Raw genomic sequence first — 18,690 nt, 5'->3', positions numbered from 1 at the left:
AATACTCACCTCCCAGGGTGGTTATGAGGATTAAATCTAGTATGTGTGGGCATCTGGAACTCAGTAGATACCCAAAGAGAAGAGGTCAATTTTGTTCCACTCTGGAGCCTCAACTGACAATTGCAGCAACTGGCCACCAGAGGGGAGTCACGTGCTGAGGGCCGAAGCCCTCCCCAGCTGCCTGGTCCATCGTCCAAGGGTTTTCCCTGGGATCAATGACATATCTCAGCCTGTGCCAGAATCTCACAGAATTGACCTTCTTGCAAAAGAAATAAAGTTTAGGCCTTAAATACACCCAAGGTCCCTTTGCTAATTCCAGTTCTGGGACTGAGGGGCTGGGAGGATGCAGGGGGAGAGCCCAGCTGTGTCCCGTTTGCTGGTGGCAGTGGTGGGGGGTGGCAATTATCAGCAGTGCCCCTTCTGCTGGCGGCTGGGTTCCTGGAGCCACAGCTGCAGGGCGGAGGGCGGCTGGGGGAGCTTTGGAATTGTCTCCCTGGGGGTTTCCATGGTTACAGATTGATGCACGCAGCCCACTAGGCTGGGTCCTTTATCTGTATTGTCTCCTGGGGAGACAATGGGCTTTGGGGTGGGGGGTACTTGATGCAGATCACTGCTGCAGCAGGAGCTCTGTGTGCTCTGCTCTAGGAATCCCCAGACTCCGCTGCTGGGGCTGACAGTGGGCCGTGGGGGTCAGCCTTGGAAATCGCTCCTTGCCTTGGTGTACAACGTTACCACTGCAGACTGGAAGAGGTTGCCTTCCGAGGCCCCCAAACAGCAAAACGGCAGGGGCCTCACAGTAGCAAATAAAAATCCCACATTTGGGAGTCAGCCCTGATCGAACCACGATTCTGTCCCTTACTGCTGTCTGACTTGGGTGACTTATCTTCCCTGTCCAAGTCCCAGTTTACTCATCTGGAAAGTGGGGACCACACCTACTTTATAAAATTACTGGGCCGAAGCACCAAGCACAGAGCCCGGTATCAAGAAGGTACTCAGAGGGGATGCCTGGCTGACTCAGTTGGTACAGCATGTGACTCTCCTTTTTTTTTTTAAGATTTATTTATTTATTTGAGAAAGAGAGAGAGAGTGAGGAGAGGAGCAAAGGGAGAGAGAGAGAGAATCCCAAGCAGACTCCACGCTGAGTCCAGGGCCTGATGGTCGCAGGGCTCGATCTCACCACTCTGAGATCATGACCTGAGCCAAAACCAAGAGTCAGAGGCTTGACTGACTGAGCCACGCAGGTGCCCCAGAATGTGACTCTTGATCTCAGGGTCGTGAGTTCAAACCCCATGTTAGGTGTAGAGTTTATTTAAAAAAGAAAGAAGAAGGAAAGAAGGAAAGAAGGAAAGAAAGAAGAAAGAAAGAAAGAAAGAAAGAAAGAAAGAAAGAAAGAAAGAAAGAAAGAAAGGAAGGAAGGAAGGAAGGAAGGAAGGAAGGAAGGAAGGAAGGAAGGAAGGAAGGAAGGAAGGAAGAAAGGAAGGAAGGAAGAAAGAAAGAAGGAAAGAAGGAAAAAAAGGAAGAAGGTACTGAGTACCTGAGCTCACACAGGCTCCTGGCATGTCTTGGGTCATAGGACTGGCTCTGTGGTCTTAACCAAGGCCCTTCTCTCTTGGACTTAGCTGCTCATCTGTGACCTGGGGACTTTGGAAGGCTTGTAAAGGATGAAGTGAGATGATGAAGAAAATGCTTAAGGAAATAGAAATCAAACCCCTAACACACAACTCTGCCTTCTAGGACTTAAATCTACTTGGATATAATATGCAACACATGCTCGCAGGGGGCATGGGATATTTGGGGGAGTTGAATCTTTGGTGCTATGGTATATAAGGACGATTTTTAAAAAAGATTTTATTTATTTATTTGACAGAAAGAGAGGGCGTGAGCACAAGGACAAGTAGGGGGAGCGGCAGGCAGAGGGAGAGGGAGAGGGAGAAGCAGGCTCCCCGCGGAGCAGGGAGCCCAACATGGGACTCGATCCCAGGACCCTGAGATCATGACTTGAGACGAAGGCAGACACTCAACGACTGAGCCACCCAGGCGCCCCTAAGGGAGATTTTCTAAAGGAGGCAAGATCTGGAGGGTCTCCGAATCAGGAAATTATCTGCCACCCTGTGCCAAAAAGAAACAAAAGCCCAGAGGGCTGAAGGGACTCAGCTCCCTGCTGCCGAGTTTGCTCAGCTTGCCCCATCACCATCTTCTCCAAGGGAAGGGTACATGTAGGTGGGGAGTAAAGAAAAGGGGGGGGTGTTGTCATTTGCGGGACACCTTCATATGAACCAAGTTGCTAAGCCCATTTTATGGATAAGGGAACTAAAGATTACTATTCTAACAAGAATTCAACTGGATTGGCCAAATGATGTATAAGACCCAAGACTGAGGTTAATTTATCTGCAGTATAGAAGACAGAAATTGCCCATGGGGAAAAGTAAAACAATTCCTTCACCTTGAAATAATCAGTGCCTAGGTGGCTCAGTTGATTAAGTGTTCCACTCTTTTTTTTTTTTTTAAGATTTTATTTATTTATTTGAGAGAGAGAGAATGAGAGAGAGCACGAGAGGGAAGAGGGTCCGAGGGAGAAGCAGACTCCCCGCCGAGCAGGGAGCCCGATGCGGGACTCGATCCCGGGACTCCAGGATCATGACCTGAGCCGAAGGCAGTCGCTTAACCGGCTGAGCCACCCAGGCGCCCAAGTGTTCCACTCTTGATTGCAGCTCAGTTCGTGATCTCAGGGTCTTGAGATCGAGCCCCGCACTGGGTTAGGCTCTGGGTGTGGAGCCTGCTTAAGATTCTCTCTCTCCCTCTCCCTGTGCTTCTCCCCCCATCTCTAAAATAAATAAATAAATAAATAAATAAATAAATAAATAAATAAATAGCAGCAGAGGGAAGCAAAAACTTCTAAACATCTATCCTTCCTTTCCTTACGAGGCACTTAGCCCGGACCCCTGCATACAGTGGGTGTTCAAGAAAGGAAAGTTCTTGTCACCATCACCAACATAATAATATGTTATTATTTAAATGTATTACTACACATTCAATGCTGGGGATGCAAGATAAACAAAACTCACTCCCGTCTTTGAGGAATTCGCCCTGGTGAGAGGGAAGGACGAGTGCAAAAAATCATCCCTTCCACTTGTTTGGCTTTGCAAAGCACCTTCACATCTGCCTTCTCACTGAATTCTCAAAACACCCTCATGAGGAAGGCATTTTTCCCATTTTAGAGACAAGGAAACTGAGCCTCGGTGGGCTTCAGTGATTTTTCCCAGACATTGTAAAATATGAATAAAATAGGAAATAAAATGTGTTCACAGGAAAACACCTTCATTGGATTAACAGATGTGTTTAAAAGCAATAAAATATATTATGTGAGGCACACAAACAATGGCCCCATTTTATTAAAGAATATATAAAAGATAACCTTACCGAATTAAAAAAACAGCCAAGCTCTTAACAGCGCTCATTTATGGAGCTACCACTATGTGCCAGGTGCTTTCTAGGCGTCTTTTTAATCCCTCAACAACCCTGTAAGGTAGATGTGATCAGCCCCCTTTCCCAGAGGAGAAGCCAATCTTAGAGAGGTGAAGTTCCGTGCCCACGGTTGCACAGCAAGAGGGGGATAGAGCCAGGACAGGGCCCCAGGCTCTAATACACAGGTGAAGAGCTGGAGCCCGGACCTGTTCCCAAGTCAGTTTTGCCAAGGAATATGCTCCTTGGCAAAGGAGAGGTGACCCCACTTTCTTGTCTCACTTTGCAGAGCTTGGTGAGTGGGAGGGAGGCTGCGGGCAGTTCTCCAAGGTATGAGGGCAGGGTGCAGCCCATTTGGGGAGCAGTACAGTGTAGGCTGGCTTTCTCAAAGTGTGTGTGTCTGTGTGCGCAGGGGTGTGAGCACACGTGTGACTGTGTGTGAAGTTGGCTGGGTGCTGGGTCTCATGAAGCCCTGTGATAAAACTCTGTACATCTTCCCAAAATGTCAATTTGACTTCCAAAATTGGGACATGATGACTTATATATATATTTTTTTTTTGAAGATTTTACTTATTTATTTGACAGAGAGAGACACAGCGAGAGAGGAAACACAAGCAGGGGGAGTGGGAGAGGGAGAAGCAGGCTTCCCGCAGAGCAGGGAGCCCGATGCGGGGCTCCATCCCAGGACCCTGGGATCATGACCTGAGCCGAAGGCAGACGCTTAACGACTGAGCCACCCCGGCGCCCCTGTATGTGAACTAGTTTAGTCCTCGAAGCCGTTCGTTGCAGGCACTGTTATTACCCCCACTGCATAGGTGCAGAAAGATGCAGAGACTAAGGATGAAAGACGTAACTTGTTCAAGTTCACACAGCCAGGCTGTGGAGGAGTGTGCGCACACGTAAGCATTTCAATAGCCAGATATTAGAACATCTGTATTACCCATTGTTAGTTCGATTGAACGTTTACAAAAAGACCTGCCGCTGAGGATGATGAAGAAGCAGGTGGCTTGTGCTTGATTGCCTTGACGAAGTGACGGGGGCTGCCAACTGCAAGCAACTTACCTGCTCCAGGTACTCTCCCTCTGTTGTCTTAATGAATTCCTACTACAACCCTTTGAAAGAGGTACTGTTGGGAGTTTTACAGATGAAAAACTGAGGCTCAGAGAGGTCCCTTGGCTGGGACCTCGAGGCTTAACTGTGTCCCTTGGCTGGTCACACAGCTGAGAAGTGGCGGAGACAGAATTTGAATGGGGGCGTCTGTTTTACCACAAAGCTGCTACTGGCACCTGTGATTATATCACCTCTGGCCTCCAAGTCCTCTGGCCTCTGGGTCATGTCCTTCCTACGCCCACCCCCAACTCCCGTTCTCTTCTAGAGAGCGATCCTTTCATGAATGAGCTGGTTCTGGATCAGGCTGAAACTGGACAGGCTCACAGAGTCCGAAGTCCCATCCTTCCACCAGCTGAAAACACATTTGTCATGAAATAATTATAAATCCCGATCATGAGAAAGTAGGAGCTGGGCACTAACCATGAGTGTAAAGATCTGGCTTTTAAGCTCTAGTTCTGTGAGACCTTTCCACATGACAGTGGATGAGTCACTTCCCTGCTCTGGGACTCAGTTTCTCCATCTGTGAACGAGGAATAGTAAAGCTGTGAATTATCGAGTATCTGCCATGTGCTGGTGGGTTTCCAGGTACTTCACATCCAGTTCCTCAGCAAATCCTCCCCATGACTCTGCGGACAGGGCGCAGGATCCTGGCAGTATTTCAGGGAAGATGAGGTGGGTCATCTCAGAGAGGTGAGGGAGCTCGTCCAATGAGGCACAGCCTGAGAGTGGAGGTACCGGGTTGGAGTCCTGCTTTTGGTTCCTGCTCTACTCCTCAAGACACCTGACTGTCCTGCTGATCAGAGGCTCCTGGGGGGCTATCAAAGGGCTCTGAAGGGCATGTGTGCAGGGCAAGCAGTGCTGTGATGTCATGACTGAATTATGCCAACCACACCGCCACCCTGCAAAGATGGGCAAGGAATTATGTTAGGAATGTGACACCCATGCCCAGCAAGCTCTTTGGTGGGGGTGACCCAGCGCCAAGCCCTTCACATGGGTCAGCTAAGTTAATCATCAAAGCAACCATAGGAGGCTCTGAAAGGATGAATAACTTACCTGTAATGGCACAGTTGAGACACACAAAGTTGGGATTTCAACCGGCATCCGTCTGACTCCCAGACTCCCAGAAGGAGCAGGAGGGCTGGGGTGGCCGGCTGAGGCCAATTCTGTGTGATCCATTGGTTTGTATGGAGTTTTCAAAGAGCTGCAGACATCAAGAGCACTGGATGTGGAGACTGCATCAGAGACCTGGGCTCTGCCACATACTCCAGGGTGAACTTTGGCAGGTCCCCGAATATCTGTGAGCCTTGTAGGAGTGAAAGCTCCCACGTCTCCTATTACCACGTAGACTAAAATGCTGTGCACGAGTGAGTAGCCTCTTTTGAACGCCTTCTTACTGCTCCCTTTGTATATGGAGTCAAGCCTACAGCGGACAGTGCGATTGACAAGATGTGGGACCAACATGTAGGCTCCTTGGAACCCACCCTGATGAACCTTCGATGGATGCTGGGATCAACCCTTCATACATCTGGACCCACTGCAGGACCAGTCAGGGACCCTGATGGGGGAGGGATGTGTGTGAGCCAGGGTGTGTGTGTTGGGGGGGTGTCATCTGTCTTGATGGTCTCTGAGTCCTCATCTCCTCACATGACCTGTAGTGGCCTAGTACCCTAGTGTGTCTTGAAACCCTTATTTTTAAACATTTTTTTTAAAAAAAGATTTTATTTATTTGAGAGAGAGAGAGAGAGAGAAAGAGAGCACGAGTGGGGGGAGGGGCAGAGAGAGAGAAGCAGGCTCCCAGCTGAGCAGGGAGCCTGATGTGGGGCTCAATCCCAGGACCCTGGGATCATACCTGAGCCAAAGACACACACTTAACGGACTGACCCACCCAGGCACTGCCCCCCTTTTTAATGCTAGAAATTGGCATAAGCTGGAGATAAAACCAAGGTTAGGAAGAACCTGGATTGGTGAGCAGGCGGGGTATTCTGGGGAGTCTGCCATGCCTTGGGTACCCTTATTGCCGTACAAAGCACACTTTTAGCCCCAAATTAACCAACTGCTGGCTGGCCAGCGACCACCTCGACTTAGGGTAATGAGTTCCATATGTTTCCATAAGAACCCAGCTAAGCTTTTCCCCAGCAGTTCTTAAAAAGTGTTCTCTCCCCTCCCCAGCTTCCAACTCATGCTTGGCCACCCTTGTTTCATTTGCTCCTAATGAGGGCAGGAGGGAGGAGGCTGTCAGGGTGGCACTGACAAGGAGGCAGTGCTTTAGGGAATCACCATCCCTGACTTCACATTTCCAGATCCTCAAGGTGCATGGGGGAGGGGGAGGGGGGAGGAGGGGGGGGGATGTGCTACCAGCCAGCCCCTTGCAGTCCCTCTATAGGAGCTGTGTGAGGCCATAAGCCCCATCTCTAAAGTGGGAATAACAATCCCTGCTCAGGGTAAGCAGGTATCACAAAAGAGCCCTAGATAGGAAGGTAGAGGCTTGGATTCGAGTCCTGTCTTGACTATGAACTTTCTGTATATGCCTCAGCAGGCTCCTTCCCCTCTCTGGGCCACATTTGTGACCTTTAAGGGTCCTTCTGTCCCTGACAAGCTTTAGATTTATGAACAAATGGCAAAAGATACAGAGAAAAACATCAACTTAGCTGTCAAACATGGGTGGCTCCAGGGTGGGGCTCGCAGGAAGCCCCAGGCCTCCCTACCATGGTCAGTGCTACTGCCCATCTGGGCTCCCTTCGCCCGTGGTGTGGCCCACTGAGAGTTCTGCCTCCTACATCTAGCACAAAGTTGGAGTAGGGCGGTGGTGTTGAGGAGGAGAGGGAGTGTCCCCAGATGGAGAGTCAGTTATATAGCTTAGGTGGGGAAGAGGGGAGGTCCTGGTCAGCCCCCCAGCCATGGAGTAACATGAATCTGAGTTCAGAGGGCTACAGCACTCTCCTCCCTTGATCTGGCTTGTCAAAGATGACCCCCAAATCCTTGTCATAAATAACCTAGTACCCTGCTCTGGACTGTCCACTGACCCTACCCAAGGACTGACTCACTAACCTTGACCACTGATGCTACTCAGACTGACGCTCACACCATGTCTATTAACCCAGGCCACAGACTGCTGCCAGCTCCCATCCACGCTTAGCCCCAAACCCTGTCACCGTCTGGCTGAACCCCAACTCTGGCCACCTCCTCACCCTACTTTTAGACTGATTCCTGATTTTGGTCACAGGGAGACCCTTTGACCTTGCTACTGACTGACACTTAACAGGAGAAATAACCAGGGAACAATTAAATGCTAAATTTTGAGTGAAATAGGACATGAGAGAGGCGAGTGGGGCGGGCTGGGGGGAGACTGGGGCGGAGGGCAGAGGCCTCCCGGAGGACCCCAGCGGGCCTGGGGCCACACTCGGAAGGTCGGATTGGCCTTGTGCGGGGCATGTCGCAGGCGCTCGAGGAATGCGAGCTGCCTGAAAGAATGAAGGAAGGAAGGAACGGGGGTGCGAGGCAGGGCGGCCGCCCGGCCAAGGGCAAAGCTGCTTAGGCAGGAAGCGGGGTGGGGGCACGCTGAGGCTGCATCGGCCCGAGCGCAGCTGGGGGCAGCGGGAGAGCAGTCGGGTCAGCGACTCCGCTGGGTGGAGGGGCCCTCCCAGGCTGGGAGGCTGGGAGGCTGGGAACTGGGAGGCCGCGCTGCTGGCAGAGTGGCGGGGGCGCCGCGAGGCTCCGGATGGGCTGGGAGCCCCGCCCGCAGGCTGCGGAGGGAGCCGGAGCCAGAGCGGAGCCAGAGCTCAGACATCCGGGCGCCAGCGAACACCTGCGAGCGGCCCCCAGGGCCCGCGGGGGGAGCGCGGGTCGCGGGGCCGGGGGCGGGGCGGGACCGGGGCCGGGGCGGGGCCAGGGCGGGGCCGGCTCGCCTCCGCCCCGCCGGGCTTGGGCCACGTGGGCCGAGGCTCCGCCCCTGCCCGGGCCCTGAGCCGCGGCGGGTGGACAGGGGCGAGCTGCAAGAGAGGGGAGCGGGCAGAGGGGACCCCGAGAAGCAGTTCTGCGGGAAAGAGAGAGCGATAGGAGGTTTTAGAGTGTAGCCTGGGGAATGGAGAAGAGTGGTGGCCATGAGAGGTGATGAGGCCGGGAGGACAGATAATTAAAGGTTGTCGGGCGCATCCACAGCTGGGGAGAGCTATAACTGGCCTCCTCAAAAGGGCACCATCTCCGGTGTCACGGGCCTGAATTTGAATCCCTGCTTTGTTACTTAGGAGCTGTGTGGCTATGGGCAAGTTCCTTCGCCCGTTCTGAGCCTGGCTGTCTTGTTTGTTTTATTTAAAAAGTAAAAATCTCTTCCAAATGTCCCTATTTCAGAGCTGATGCGATAATGAACCTAAGACACCCAGCTAATAGTGAATCTTGTGTTTCAGGGAACCTGGGAGATGTTTTATGTATGTTACCTTTAATCCGAGTCACAAACCAGCAAGGGAAGTACCATCACCCCCTTTCACAGATGAGGGAGAGGGACTGGGGTGGCCCTGAGTCTTTCATTCGGCAAACACACATTGGGGACTAAACAAGTACCAGGTGCAGGGAATGGCGAGGGAGAAGAGCTGGCCTGGAGGAGAAGTGAGAATATGGGTTCTGAAGCTACATGGAGTTGGGTTTACTAATCCTTGCTGTGCCACTTCTCTGCGGTGTGACCTGCATCAAGTCATTCAGCCTCTCTGAATCTGTTTCTTCTGTAAAATGGGGATAATGATACCCCCTTGGCTGGGTTGTGGTGAGGATTAGAAAAAATAAAGATAAAATAGAGCCTGGCACCTGGCAGCACTCGATAGGTGATTATGACAGAAGACACTATCCTCATTCTGAGAGTTTCCCGACCCACGGCCAAATTGCTTTCACTCTCTAATGACTAATGAATTGGCATGCTGGTTTCAGCTTTTGTCCCAGCCACCTGAACAGCTCAGTCTCAGCAGACCTGACAGGCAATTTCCTTGGAATTAGCTTAATAATACCTTGTAGGTGTGTGATGCATTTCAAAGAACTTTCCCACCATTATCTTCCGTCCAGGGAGACGGCTGTACACGAACTGCTAGCTGCTGGGCAAAGGAGGAGAGAGGCTTGGAGAGGTAAAGCGGCTTGCTCAAGGTCACACGACAGATGAGCGATTTGGGTCTTTCCAGCCGTCCCCAGTCCCCCAGCTTCTGAGTGAACAGGAAGCAGCATGCTGTGGCAGAAACGGCAGAAGAGGAGTTCAATGTCTGCCATTAATGGTCAAAGGTAGGGCCAGGTGCCTCGGAGTGGATGGCTCAGGATCAGCGATCTTGCCTAGATGTGGAAACTGAGGGTCAAGCGGGGCAGTCTCTAGCTTGCCGTTGTACATCTAGGATGTGGCAGAGCAAGAATTTGCACCCCTGTGTGGCGGTCCCCAGAGCCAGCACAGCACCCCTAACAAAACAAACCAAGGGAGACCCAACCTGGGTCTACTTGGTTGAGACAAGAGTTCCTGACATGGGGACTGAGGACTTCCCAGGGGACTGGAGGGCTGCTATGACTCTGCAAAGGGGGTGCGTGTGCGTGTGCGTGTGTATTTTCTGGAGTGCTCACACCTCCCACCAGATCATCAGAGGAAACCAGGAAACAGGTTGGGAACCACTGGTCAGCCGGTTGGCAAGGACAAGAGGTTGCCTCCCCACCACATGCCCCTGTTCACCCCTGAAAGCTCACCAGGGTTAAGGAATGAAGGGTGATGACGTGACCTGTTTGTTATGAAATATTGAAATAACTCATGCCAGGGGCCAACACACAGATGAGATCATAGCATAAACAGGAATCTAGTGAGGCCAGGAGCCTGGTGGAGCCCACCTGGGGAGCTGTCAGGTGGGGGGCAAAGGGGGATGGTATGGGTTGGGGGTCTTGCCCTCTGCCCCACTCTCAGTAGCTCTGCTCCTGTCCACTGCAATTGTCATCACTGTAGTTAGGTTAAAATCCCATCTCTTTCTTTCAAGGGGCTGTGAGAACCCGGCTCAGACCCATTATCCACTGAGCCTCAGATTCTCCATTTCTGACATAGTGTTAGAGATGCTCACAGAGTAGACTCCCAGTGGAGGTGTTATGGGAAGGAAATACCAGAAGGAATGGGGGCTGTGGGGCTGCTTCTTCAAATTCCCAGTCTAGGCTCGGTCTTCAACTACCTGGTGGTAGGAGAGGGATTGGTACTAGTGTTCCCCAGCCAGCCCTCAAATCATTCTAAGAGTGGCTGGGGATTTGAGGGACAAGAAAAACCCCTCTCCTATTTTTTCCAAATTTGGAAGCGCAAGAGGAAGCCAAATCAGAGAGCAAGAGGAGGGAAATGAAACCAGGCCCTGATCTGCTTATTCATCTCTGAAATGGGTCTATCAACCACCAGCCGTCTGGGCACCAGGTGAGACTCCACTCTTCCACATCCCCTGCTAGAAAGACATCATGAATAATTAATGACACTGAAGCCATCTGGTAATGTAGCAAAACAGCTCAAGGGATTTAAGAAACTGGGACTCAGGAGACCTAAGTTCTATCCTGAGCTCCTAACTTGCTGGGTGAGCTCCCCTCACATCTTCCCTCATCTGTAAATGAGGGGACAGGGCCAGGATCTTCCCTGCACCCAACCCTTAATGGACATGGGGCTCCCATATGAGCCCTTTCCACTGCCCCCCATTCCAGTCTTCGCTGGCATTTCTCCATCTCCCTTAAATAAGCAAGCTTGCTTTTCCCAAGGTCCAAGAAGGACATTTACTTCCCCTAAATTCAGCCTTATGAGAGGGTTAGCACTTAAGGAAACAAATTATATACTCAAGTGTTTAAAAACCGTTTATTATGCAAAATGTTAACTTTTATAAAAAGTTTTAATATACATTGCATGGTTACAGAAAGTCACCTTCCTGCAAAAAAGGTACAAAAGCTATATACTCTATTATAGAGTTCATAATCAGGGCAACAGAGCCTTTCTCCAAGGAGACCAGAAGACCAGCTCTACTGCTGCCTTGGCAGACTTTGGAGAGCAGCCACTCCCCCCTCCAACCTCCACACTGTGAAAGACAGTCTTTAAAACTTGGGGGTGGGGTGGGGGCTGGGAGACGTTGCCCAGCTGGTGCCCAGAGCTAGCTCTGGCTCTTTAGGCCACCCAAGTTCACAGTCCTTCGTTCCCGGGCGCCAAGTCCAGCCTCGAGGCAGGGGTTTGGGGAAGTCAAGTGGGCAGGGCGAGGTTGGGGCCCATCCATGCCCTCGGGCTTCCGGCCGTAGAGGGTCCCGGGGTCCCAGGCGGAACGGGCGCCAGCACCTGCGTTCTGGGCGGGGGGAGGAAAGAACACCAGGGAGCCATCAGTTTCCGCCGAGCGCGCCGAGGCGGGGGCCGTCCGCAGACTGCCCGGCGCCAGGGAGGAAACTTGGTCTCTACCTCCAGCTGATAACTCCGAGCACCATGCTGCCCCCACCCATTTGGCGCCAAAGGACCACAGGCGGAGCTTGCAGCCACCCCGCCCTCTTGGAATTGACACTAGCTGGGAGAGGGCTGAGGAAGACAGCTTCCTTTACGATTCCAATCTACAAACAGAACGGTTATTTTATTTACCTGCGCCTTCTTTTTTCTCGTGTCTTTGGCCTTCGGGGGAGGGCAGGAGCAAAATGCGTTCAAGGTTGAAACGCACATTGGATGGGAATTGGTTCTGTCATTCATTTAATGTAACCACGGGTAAGTCACTGGCCCCTCTCCCGCCTCCTTTTCCCCAAAATTGAGGAGGCAGTAATCCCTTAAAAGGCCAACCAATTCCAAAATTTGTCGTTTAAGCACCGCCCCACCTCCACCCCCTGGGGGAAGGCGGGGATACTCACCTGGAGGCGCCAGGACTGCCAGGTCAGTGGCAGAAGCTCCTCTTGTCGTTGGAAATCACAAGTTCCGGAGCGAGCTCGGCTGTCTGAGAGAAGGGAAAGAGGGGAAAGTCATGCATGGCATTTGGGGGTTTTAGGGGTGCTGGCAGCATCCCGGCTCTGGAGCTCAGCCCCGCCCCGGCTCCCGCGCACGCCCCCACACACCTGGATGGGAAGATGCGGGCCGTCTGGGGGTCCAGGGGCGGGCTCGGCCAGAACCACCTGCAGGTCGAGGATATAGTCGATGACGCGCTGCAGGATTTCCACCTGGCTAAGCTGAGTGCCTCGCGGGACTCCGGGGACCAGTTCCCGCAAGCGCGAGTAGCAGTGGTTCATGTCGTCTAACAGGCTCAGCGGCTCCTCTGCTGCCGGACCCTTGCCGCGACCGCGCGCGATGGCCAGGCTGCGTTCCGACAGGCAGCACACCGCCTCGTAGCAGCCGCGCACCGGGCTCAACGCCTTCATTCTGAGGAATGAGACTGGAGGTGCCGAAAGGACGAAGAGAGGCAAAGAACCCCAACAACAGCTGGCAACGCGCGCACGCTAGCCGCGGCCCTACTTATAGAGCCCGCCTCGAAGGCACGCCCCTTTATGCAAAGCGTGCGCCTCGGCCCCGCCTCCGCCAACCCTGGGCGTTCACAACCCGGTTAAATTGCAAACAGGCTTCCTCCGGCTGGTGTGACGCCGAATACCGCGAAGCCGCGGATTCAAAGAATGAGGAAGCGCTGATACTGGGGAGAGGCAGGCCTCTTGGCCAGCAAGGATTTTAAAAATCACTTAAAACCATTAACTTTAAGAATTTGCCTTTTCCTGGCAGCGCCCCAGATCTTTGAGCTCCCCTGCCCCCTGCCAGTCCACCCACAGCCCAACACTAGTTCGAACCCACAGCTCCTCTGAGGTCATAAATCCCTGAACAGCAAAGAAGCTTTTTTTTTTTTTAAGCAAAGGATTTTTCAAGGGAAACTTGTAAGGAATTAGTGCCGCCTTGTTCCCCAATTTGCTGTTCGTCTGACCTCCAGACTCACTGGCGTCAGGAATTATCTTGTGACCAGAGGGGAAAAAAATTAATTGCGGTGAAGCTGAGGTTACAATGAAGAAAACAGATTTGAGCTAGGGCTGAGATTGCAGAAGGAGGAGGGGAAGGAGGTTTGAGCAAAGAACACTATTTATTTGAGCAACAGGGGAAAAGAAAAAAAAGAAGAAAGCAGGCTGAATCCGTGATTTTTGCATGGGGCAAGAAGGGAGCTCCCACACACTGGCCCCATGCACTCCATAAGGAGCCAAAGATATGCCAATTGTGTTTTGGAAGTGAGTTTGATTAGAATTTTGGACGGAGTTTTAAATATGGGGCGACAGACAGGATGATTTCTATATAAATCTTTTTAGGGGTCCCCCACTGAGTCAACCAATCTTTTAACTCTTGCTTTGTGCCCCCCACACACACATTTTCCACACACCTCTGTGTAGAAAACAATAGTTTGGTAATTTCATCACTCTATTGTCTGTCCCTTTCTGCTTTGGAAGTGTAAGCCACCTGGACTTGATTATTCTTAGCCTTGCTGAAATAGCTCCAGCTCTATCTGAGAGCCCAGGAAAGGGATCAGAGGACAGGGAAGCTAAGCCCTGTATTGCAACAGGACATTGCACTCAGTATTCTTTGCTTGTCTTCTTGTCACTTTCCCAGAACTTTGGGGAATTTGCAGCCTCAAAATGCTGGTTTTCATCTTGGAATCCCAGGTGGGATTCCCCCAATGGTTGCTTCCTAAGTCAATCAGCTGGTAAATATTTATGGAGTCACCTTACATACAACAGTGGCTCCTGCTCTCAAGAATCTCACAATTTGGGGAGACAAAATTAACACAGGAAACAATTAAGAGTTCTATAGTATGTGGCACTGATTAACAGGACAATGGGAGCTCAGAGCTAAGAGAATCTCAAAATTGTCATGGTAGAAAGGACACTGGACTAGGAATCAACGTCCCAGCCATAGGATCTTGAACAAGCCCAGGTACCCTGGCATTGGTTGCCTTATGAATAATACGGTGAGATGGTGCTAAGTGATTATTTTAAATCCTTTCCAACAATGTAAATCTAAGGCTTTATGAAATTTGGACAGGCAGGTGTAGGGTGGTAAAGGGCCCAGAGAGGGGCTATAAAACATGTCCAAGTTCATGCCAAAGCTAATGGCAGAACCAACCCTGAAGTCCCATTGTTTGCCATCAAACCACAGGGCTCTGTGTCAAGAAAGGGGTCTTCTAAAGATTTCTCCCTAAAATGTTAATGTTTTCAAGTTTATTATATTCTTTAGCATAAGAAGGAGGAAGAAAATAACCTGTAAGTGCACAAGTCAGTCTATAAATGCTACAGACGTTAAAAGAAGAGAATGTCAGCTATTTGGTCATGGGAAGGGAAAATGGTGGCTCTGCAAGACTCCTGAGTGACCAAATAGAAAACCCTTTCCTTTTCTACCGCACAGACTTCCGTGGTTTGTGCAAAATGGTCAAGCCGGGGCCAGGGTGGGGGTTGGGGGGCTGGAGGTGGTTCTGAAAAATCATGGCCTTCAGGGCCAGGCAGATTTATGTTCAAATCCCTGTTCTTCTCTTTTACTAATGATGTTGAACTAAGTCAACTCCCCTTGCCTCAATTCCCCAGTTTATAAAATGAAGCTAATTAGACCTACCTCATTTATTCAACAAATAATTATCGCATGCCTCTGCTCTGCAAGGCACTTGACATGCTCTCTCCACCAGATCTGTTAGTCTCCTCGGTGCCTGGGGACACAGCATGGGGCCAGGTGTGTGGTAGGTGCTGGGTCCACAGGTCCATACAGGTTCTCTTCTCTCCTTTTCCCTCCTCCGTTACTACCACTGATGCCTCAGGCTCGGGTACCTGTTTGCAAAGCACTTTCACATTTATTATTTCCCAAGATGCTTTCAGGCTGAAATGCTCATGGGCTGTGTGACACAAGGCAGTAGAAGGATGCAGTGAGATTAGCAAGCAGAATTCTCTCTTGGCCACACGAGTAACTTGCAATGTGGCCTTGGACACGTTTTCTTCCTTCCTGGGCTGAATTTTCTGCAAAATGGGGGGTGGACGGGGCGGGGGGGCGGAGAAGGGAGCAAAGGACCTCTAGGGGTCTTCTCCAATCTAAGATTCTAATTCTGAAAGAAGCAGGGTATGGTTGGGAACACTGAATAAAGTTTGAACCCGAGAGACTTCTTTTTCCAACAGCGGACTAGAGGGCTAGCTCAGGCCTTTGCAACTAGTTTGGTGGTGGCGGGGCCTCAGCCTCTTATTCCAAATGCCTCTGAACTTTCTGTTCTGTTCTGCTCCTTTTACCAGCTTTTTCCCCCCTCTTGCATTTTTTATTTTTATGAAAGGATGTCATTAAGGCTTTTGTCTGCGCTGTTTTTGTTTCAGAACTTTTCTCACAATCCTATTTTTTGTTGAGGAATCCGCTCCTTTGCCCAGCTGTGGGTCCCGGTCCCACAGCTGTGTTGATCTAAGACTCAGCCCCAGACAGCCTGGCGCCAGGGTGGGACGTCATGCGTTCACACAGGGATGCGTGTCCCAGGCAACCTTTCCTCGGGCAGTCACCGGTCGGCGACTGCCGCCCCCACCAATGAGCGCCCGACACCCGAGAAAGGGGCGGGGTCTGCGCCTCCCCGACCGGCGAGCGGCTCGTGAATTGCAGATGCTGGGAACTTGATAACGTTCCCTGAATTGGGGCCCTTTAAAGTCTTTTTCCCCCCTCCCTCTTTTAGTTCTTTCTTTTCTTCCTTTTGTTTATTCTTTCTTTCCACCTTCTTCCTTGATCTATATATGTATCTAGTTTTTCTTTGTCATCTCCATCTTCCTTTTTAAACTATCTCCTCCCAGTGTCAGGAATCATTTTGTAAGCATTTCCAGGAACTGAATCTTCCTTTGCCAAAATTGAAAGAAAAAAAAAAAAAAAGAAGAAGAAAAGAAAAAAAATTCAGTGTTGTGTTCAGTGTTGTGTTCTCTGATTTTTTGAAGAGTTGGCAAAACTATTAAGTTATACTTTGTCTCTAAAATTTTAAAAAGTGATGGGGGGTCTCTGAGCTGTCTCCTTCAAAGCCAAAGTAATGATGATGAGAACTGCAGATGTCTTTTTGCCTGAACTGAGTTTCTATCTATTTGTCTACCTATTTTTTCCGCAGTTATGTTGTAAAGTTGGAATCAAGGGAACCTCAAAAACTTGCCCAAGGTTACTGGGATGTCAGCTGCAGACCTGGGGCCAGGACTGGGCCGTCCCCCTCACTTGGCTCCCCGTCCACTCTGTCCTCTAACTCTCATCAGCATTAGGGTGGCCTGCTGTGGTCTCAGAACATCCCCAGAGGCTGCATTTCCTAATAGGTACCTGTTTGCTCCCAAAGTGCCTGTAACCGTGTGCTGAGGATGTTCCAGCCGGGCACATAGAACAGGTTCCTTCTCCCCTCAGGGAGGTTAGACCTCAAAGTGCTGCTTAAGACTCATGTGACGCAAGGAAAGCACAGGGAATTCAGAATCAAGACCAGCCTCAAATTCCTGTATAGACTACTGGACCTCACTCTGCCTCAGTTGTCTCCTCTGTAGAATGGGGAGGAAAATAATATCCACTTACGCTGGGAGGATCAAAGGGGAGGAGGGATGGAAAGTGCTGTGGGAACCAATTAGTTATTTTTCTGTGCTATGATGTGATGTACCCCTGGTGGGTGGAATAGGTAGGTGGTGCCAGGTGCATTTAATGGTTCCTGCTGAGACTGTTCTCAGGAATGTGGGTAATACTGAGAAGGGACTGTAGGAAGCATGGGCATCTAAGGCTTGAGTCCTTATAGGGGTGGGGATTTCAGAGGCCACCAAGATAGGCTATCTTACAGTTAAGAAGTCCTTGGTGCAATCATCATCATCATCATCATCATCCTTCATTGAATCTTAACTGTTCGCCTTCTCATACATTGTCTCACTGATGCATTTTATGGACAAGGAAACTGAGGCTCAGAGAGGTTAATATGCTTGCCCAAGGACACACAGCCAGTAAGTGGCAGATCCAAGATTTGCACCCATATCTGCCAGTCTCAAAGCTTTTGTCCTTCTGTGACTATGCTTTTCGTTCTGTTCCTTCAAGGGACCTCTTGGGAAGGTAGCTTGGACCCGAGAGCATTTTATTCTACTGGATAGAGAAAAGCAAGTGTGGGGGGTGCATTTAATAGGAAGACAGACAAGACAGACACTAAGGTGTCAGGGACATTAAGGGAAAACCTTTGTTTTCTAAGCAAAGAGACTCAGGGAACTTTGGAAATTTCTTGGAAAATTGAAGTTTTTTTTCATTCCCCCAAAAGTCCTTTCCTGTCCATGTTTTAAGGGACATTTGTTCTTTTTTTTTAAAGATTTTATTTATTTATTTGACAGAGAGAGACACAGTGAGATTGGGAACACAAGCAGAGGGAGTGGGAGAGGGAGAAACAGGCCCCCTGCGGAGCAGGGAGCCCGATGCTATGTGGGGCTCAATCCCAGGACCCTGGGATCACGACCCGAGCCAAAGGCAGACACTTAACAAATGACTGAGCCACCCAGGCGCCCCTAAGGGACGTTTATTCTTTTTTTTTTTAATTTTAGTTTTGTTCTTGTTCTCCTGTATCTTTTTTTTTTTTTAAGATTTTATTTATTTATTTGACAGAGAGCGCGAGAGAGTACAAGCAGGGGGAACAGTAGAGGGAGAGGGAGAAGCGGACTCCCTGCAGGGAGCCCGATGCGGGGCTCGATCCCAGGACCCTGGGATCATGACCTGAGCCGAAGGCAGACGCTTAACCATTTGAGCCACCCAGGCGCCCCAGGGACATTTATTCTTAAAGTGCAGAATGACTACTCCTGTTTTTAAGAGTCAGTTTGGAATTGAGTTTCCTCCCTGTCTTCTTCTTCCAACCCAAATCCAACCTAGTTTGGTCCAGTCATACCACCCTGAAGTTAACTAACCCCTTGCTTCAACAGGTAGGCAGTGACCATGGGATGTCCAGGAGCTGGCTTGGTATCTGGAGTGGAGGGGTGGACACCCACAGGGAAGCAGGTAGGGAGTTTATTTCCTGAGAACCTATCCTTTGTTGGGTGCTTTATAAACTCTATCTTACATAATCTGCTCTAGAGTCTTTGGGGTAGGTATTATTATGACAAAGATCCTGAAGTTCAAAGAGATTTGTCACACAGCTGGTTGGTATAAAACTCCACCAATCAAGA

The 18,690-nt window shown here is 50.4% G+C and overlaps 1 protein-coding gene across 1 annotated transcript; it reads right to left on the bottom strand.

Annotated features, from left to right (window-relative positions):
- Positions 1-11,382: 11,382 nt before the first annotated feature.
- ID3 (inhibitor of DNA binding 3) lies at positions 11,383-13,004 on the bottom strand. Its single transcript, XM_025857071.2, has 3 exons — positions 12,622-13,004; positions 12,421-12,503; positions 11,383-11,876 (listed from the first exon to the last, which is right to left on the bottom strand). The coding sequence occupies exons 1-2, from the start codon at positions 12,919-12,921 to the stop codon at positions 12,444-12,446; spliced, it is 360 nt and encodes a 119-aa protein (XP_025712856.1). The 5' UTR covers positions 12,922-13,004; the 3' UTR covers positions 11,383-11,876; positions 12,421-12,443.
- Positions 13,005-18,690: the final 5,686 nt, after the last annotated feature.

Source organism: Callorhinus ursinus, unplaced genomic scaffold (assembly GCF_003265705.2).
Source record: "Callorhinus ursinus isolate GAN/ISIS: 27379988/994484 unplaced genomic scaffold, GSC_fseal_2.0 scaffold18, whole genome shotgun sequence".
Classification (NCBI taxonomy): domain Eukaryota; kingdom Metazoa; phylum Chordata; class Mammalia; order Carnivora; family Otariidae; genus Callorhinus; species Callorhinus ursinus.
This window is presented reverse-complemented; position numbering and strand designations above follow the sequence as displayed.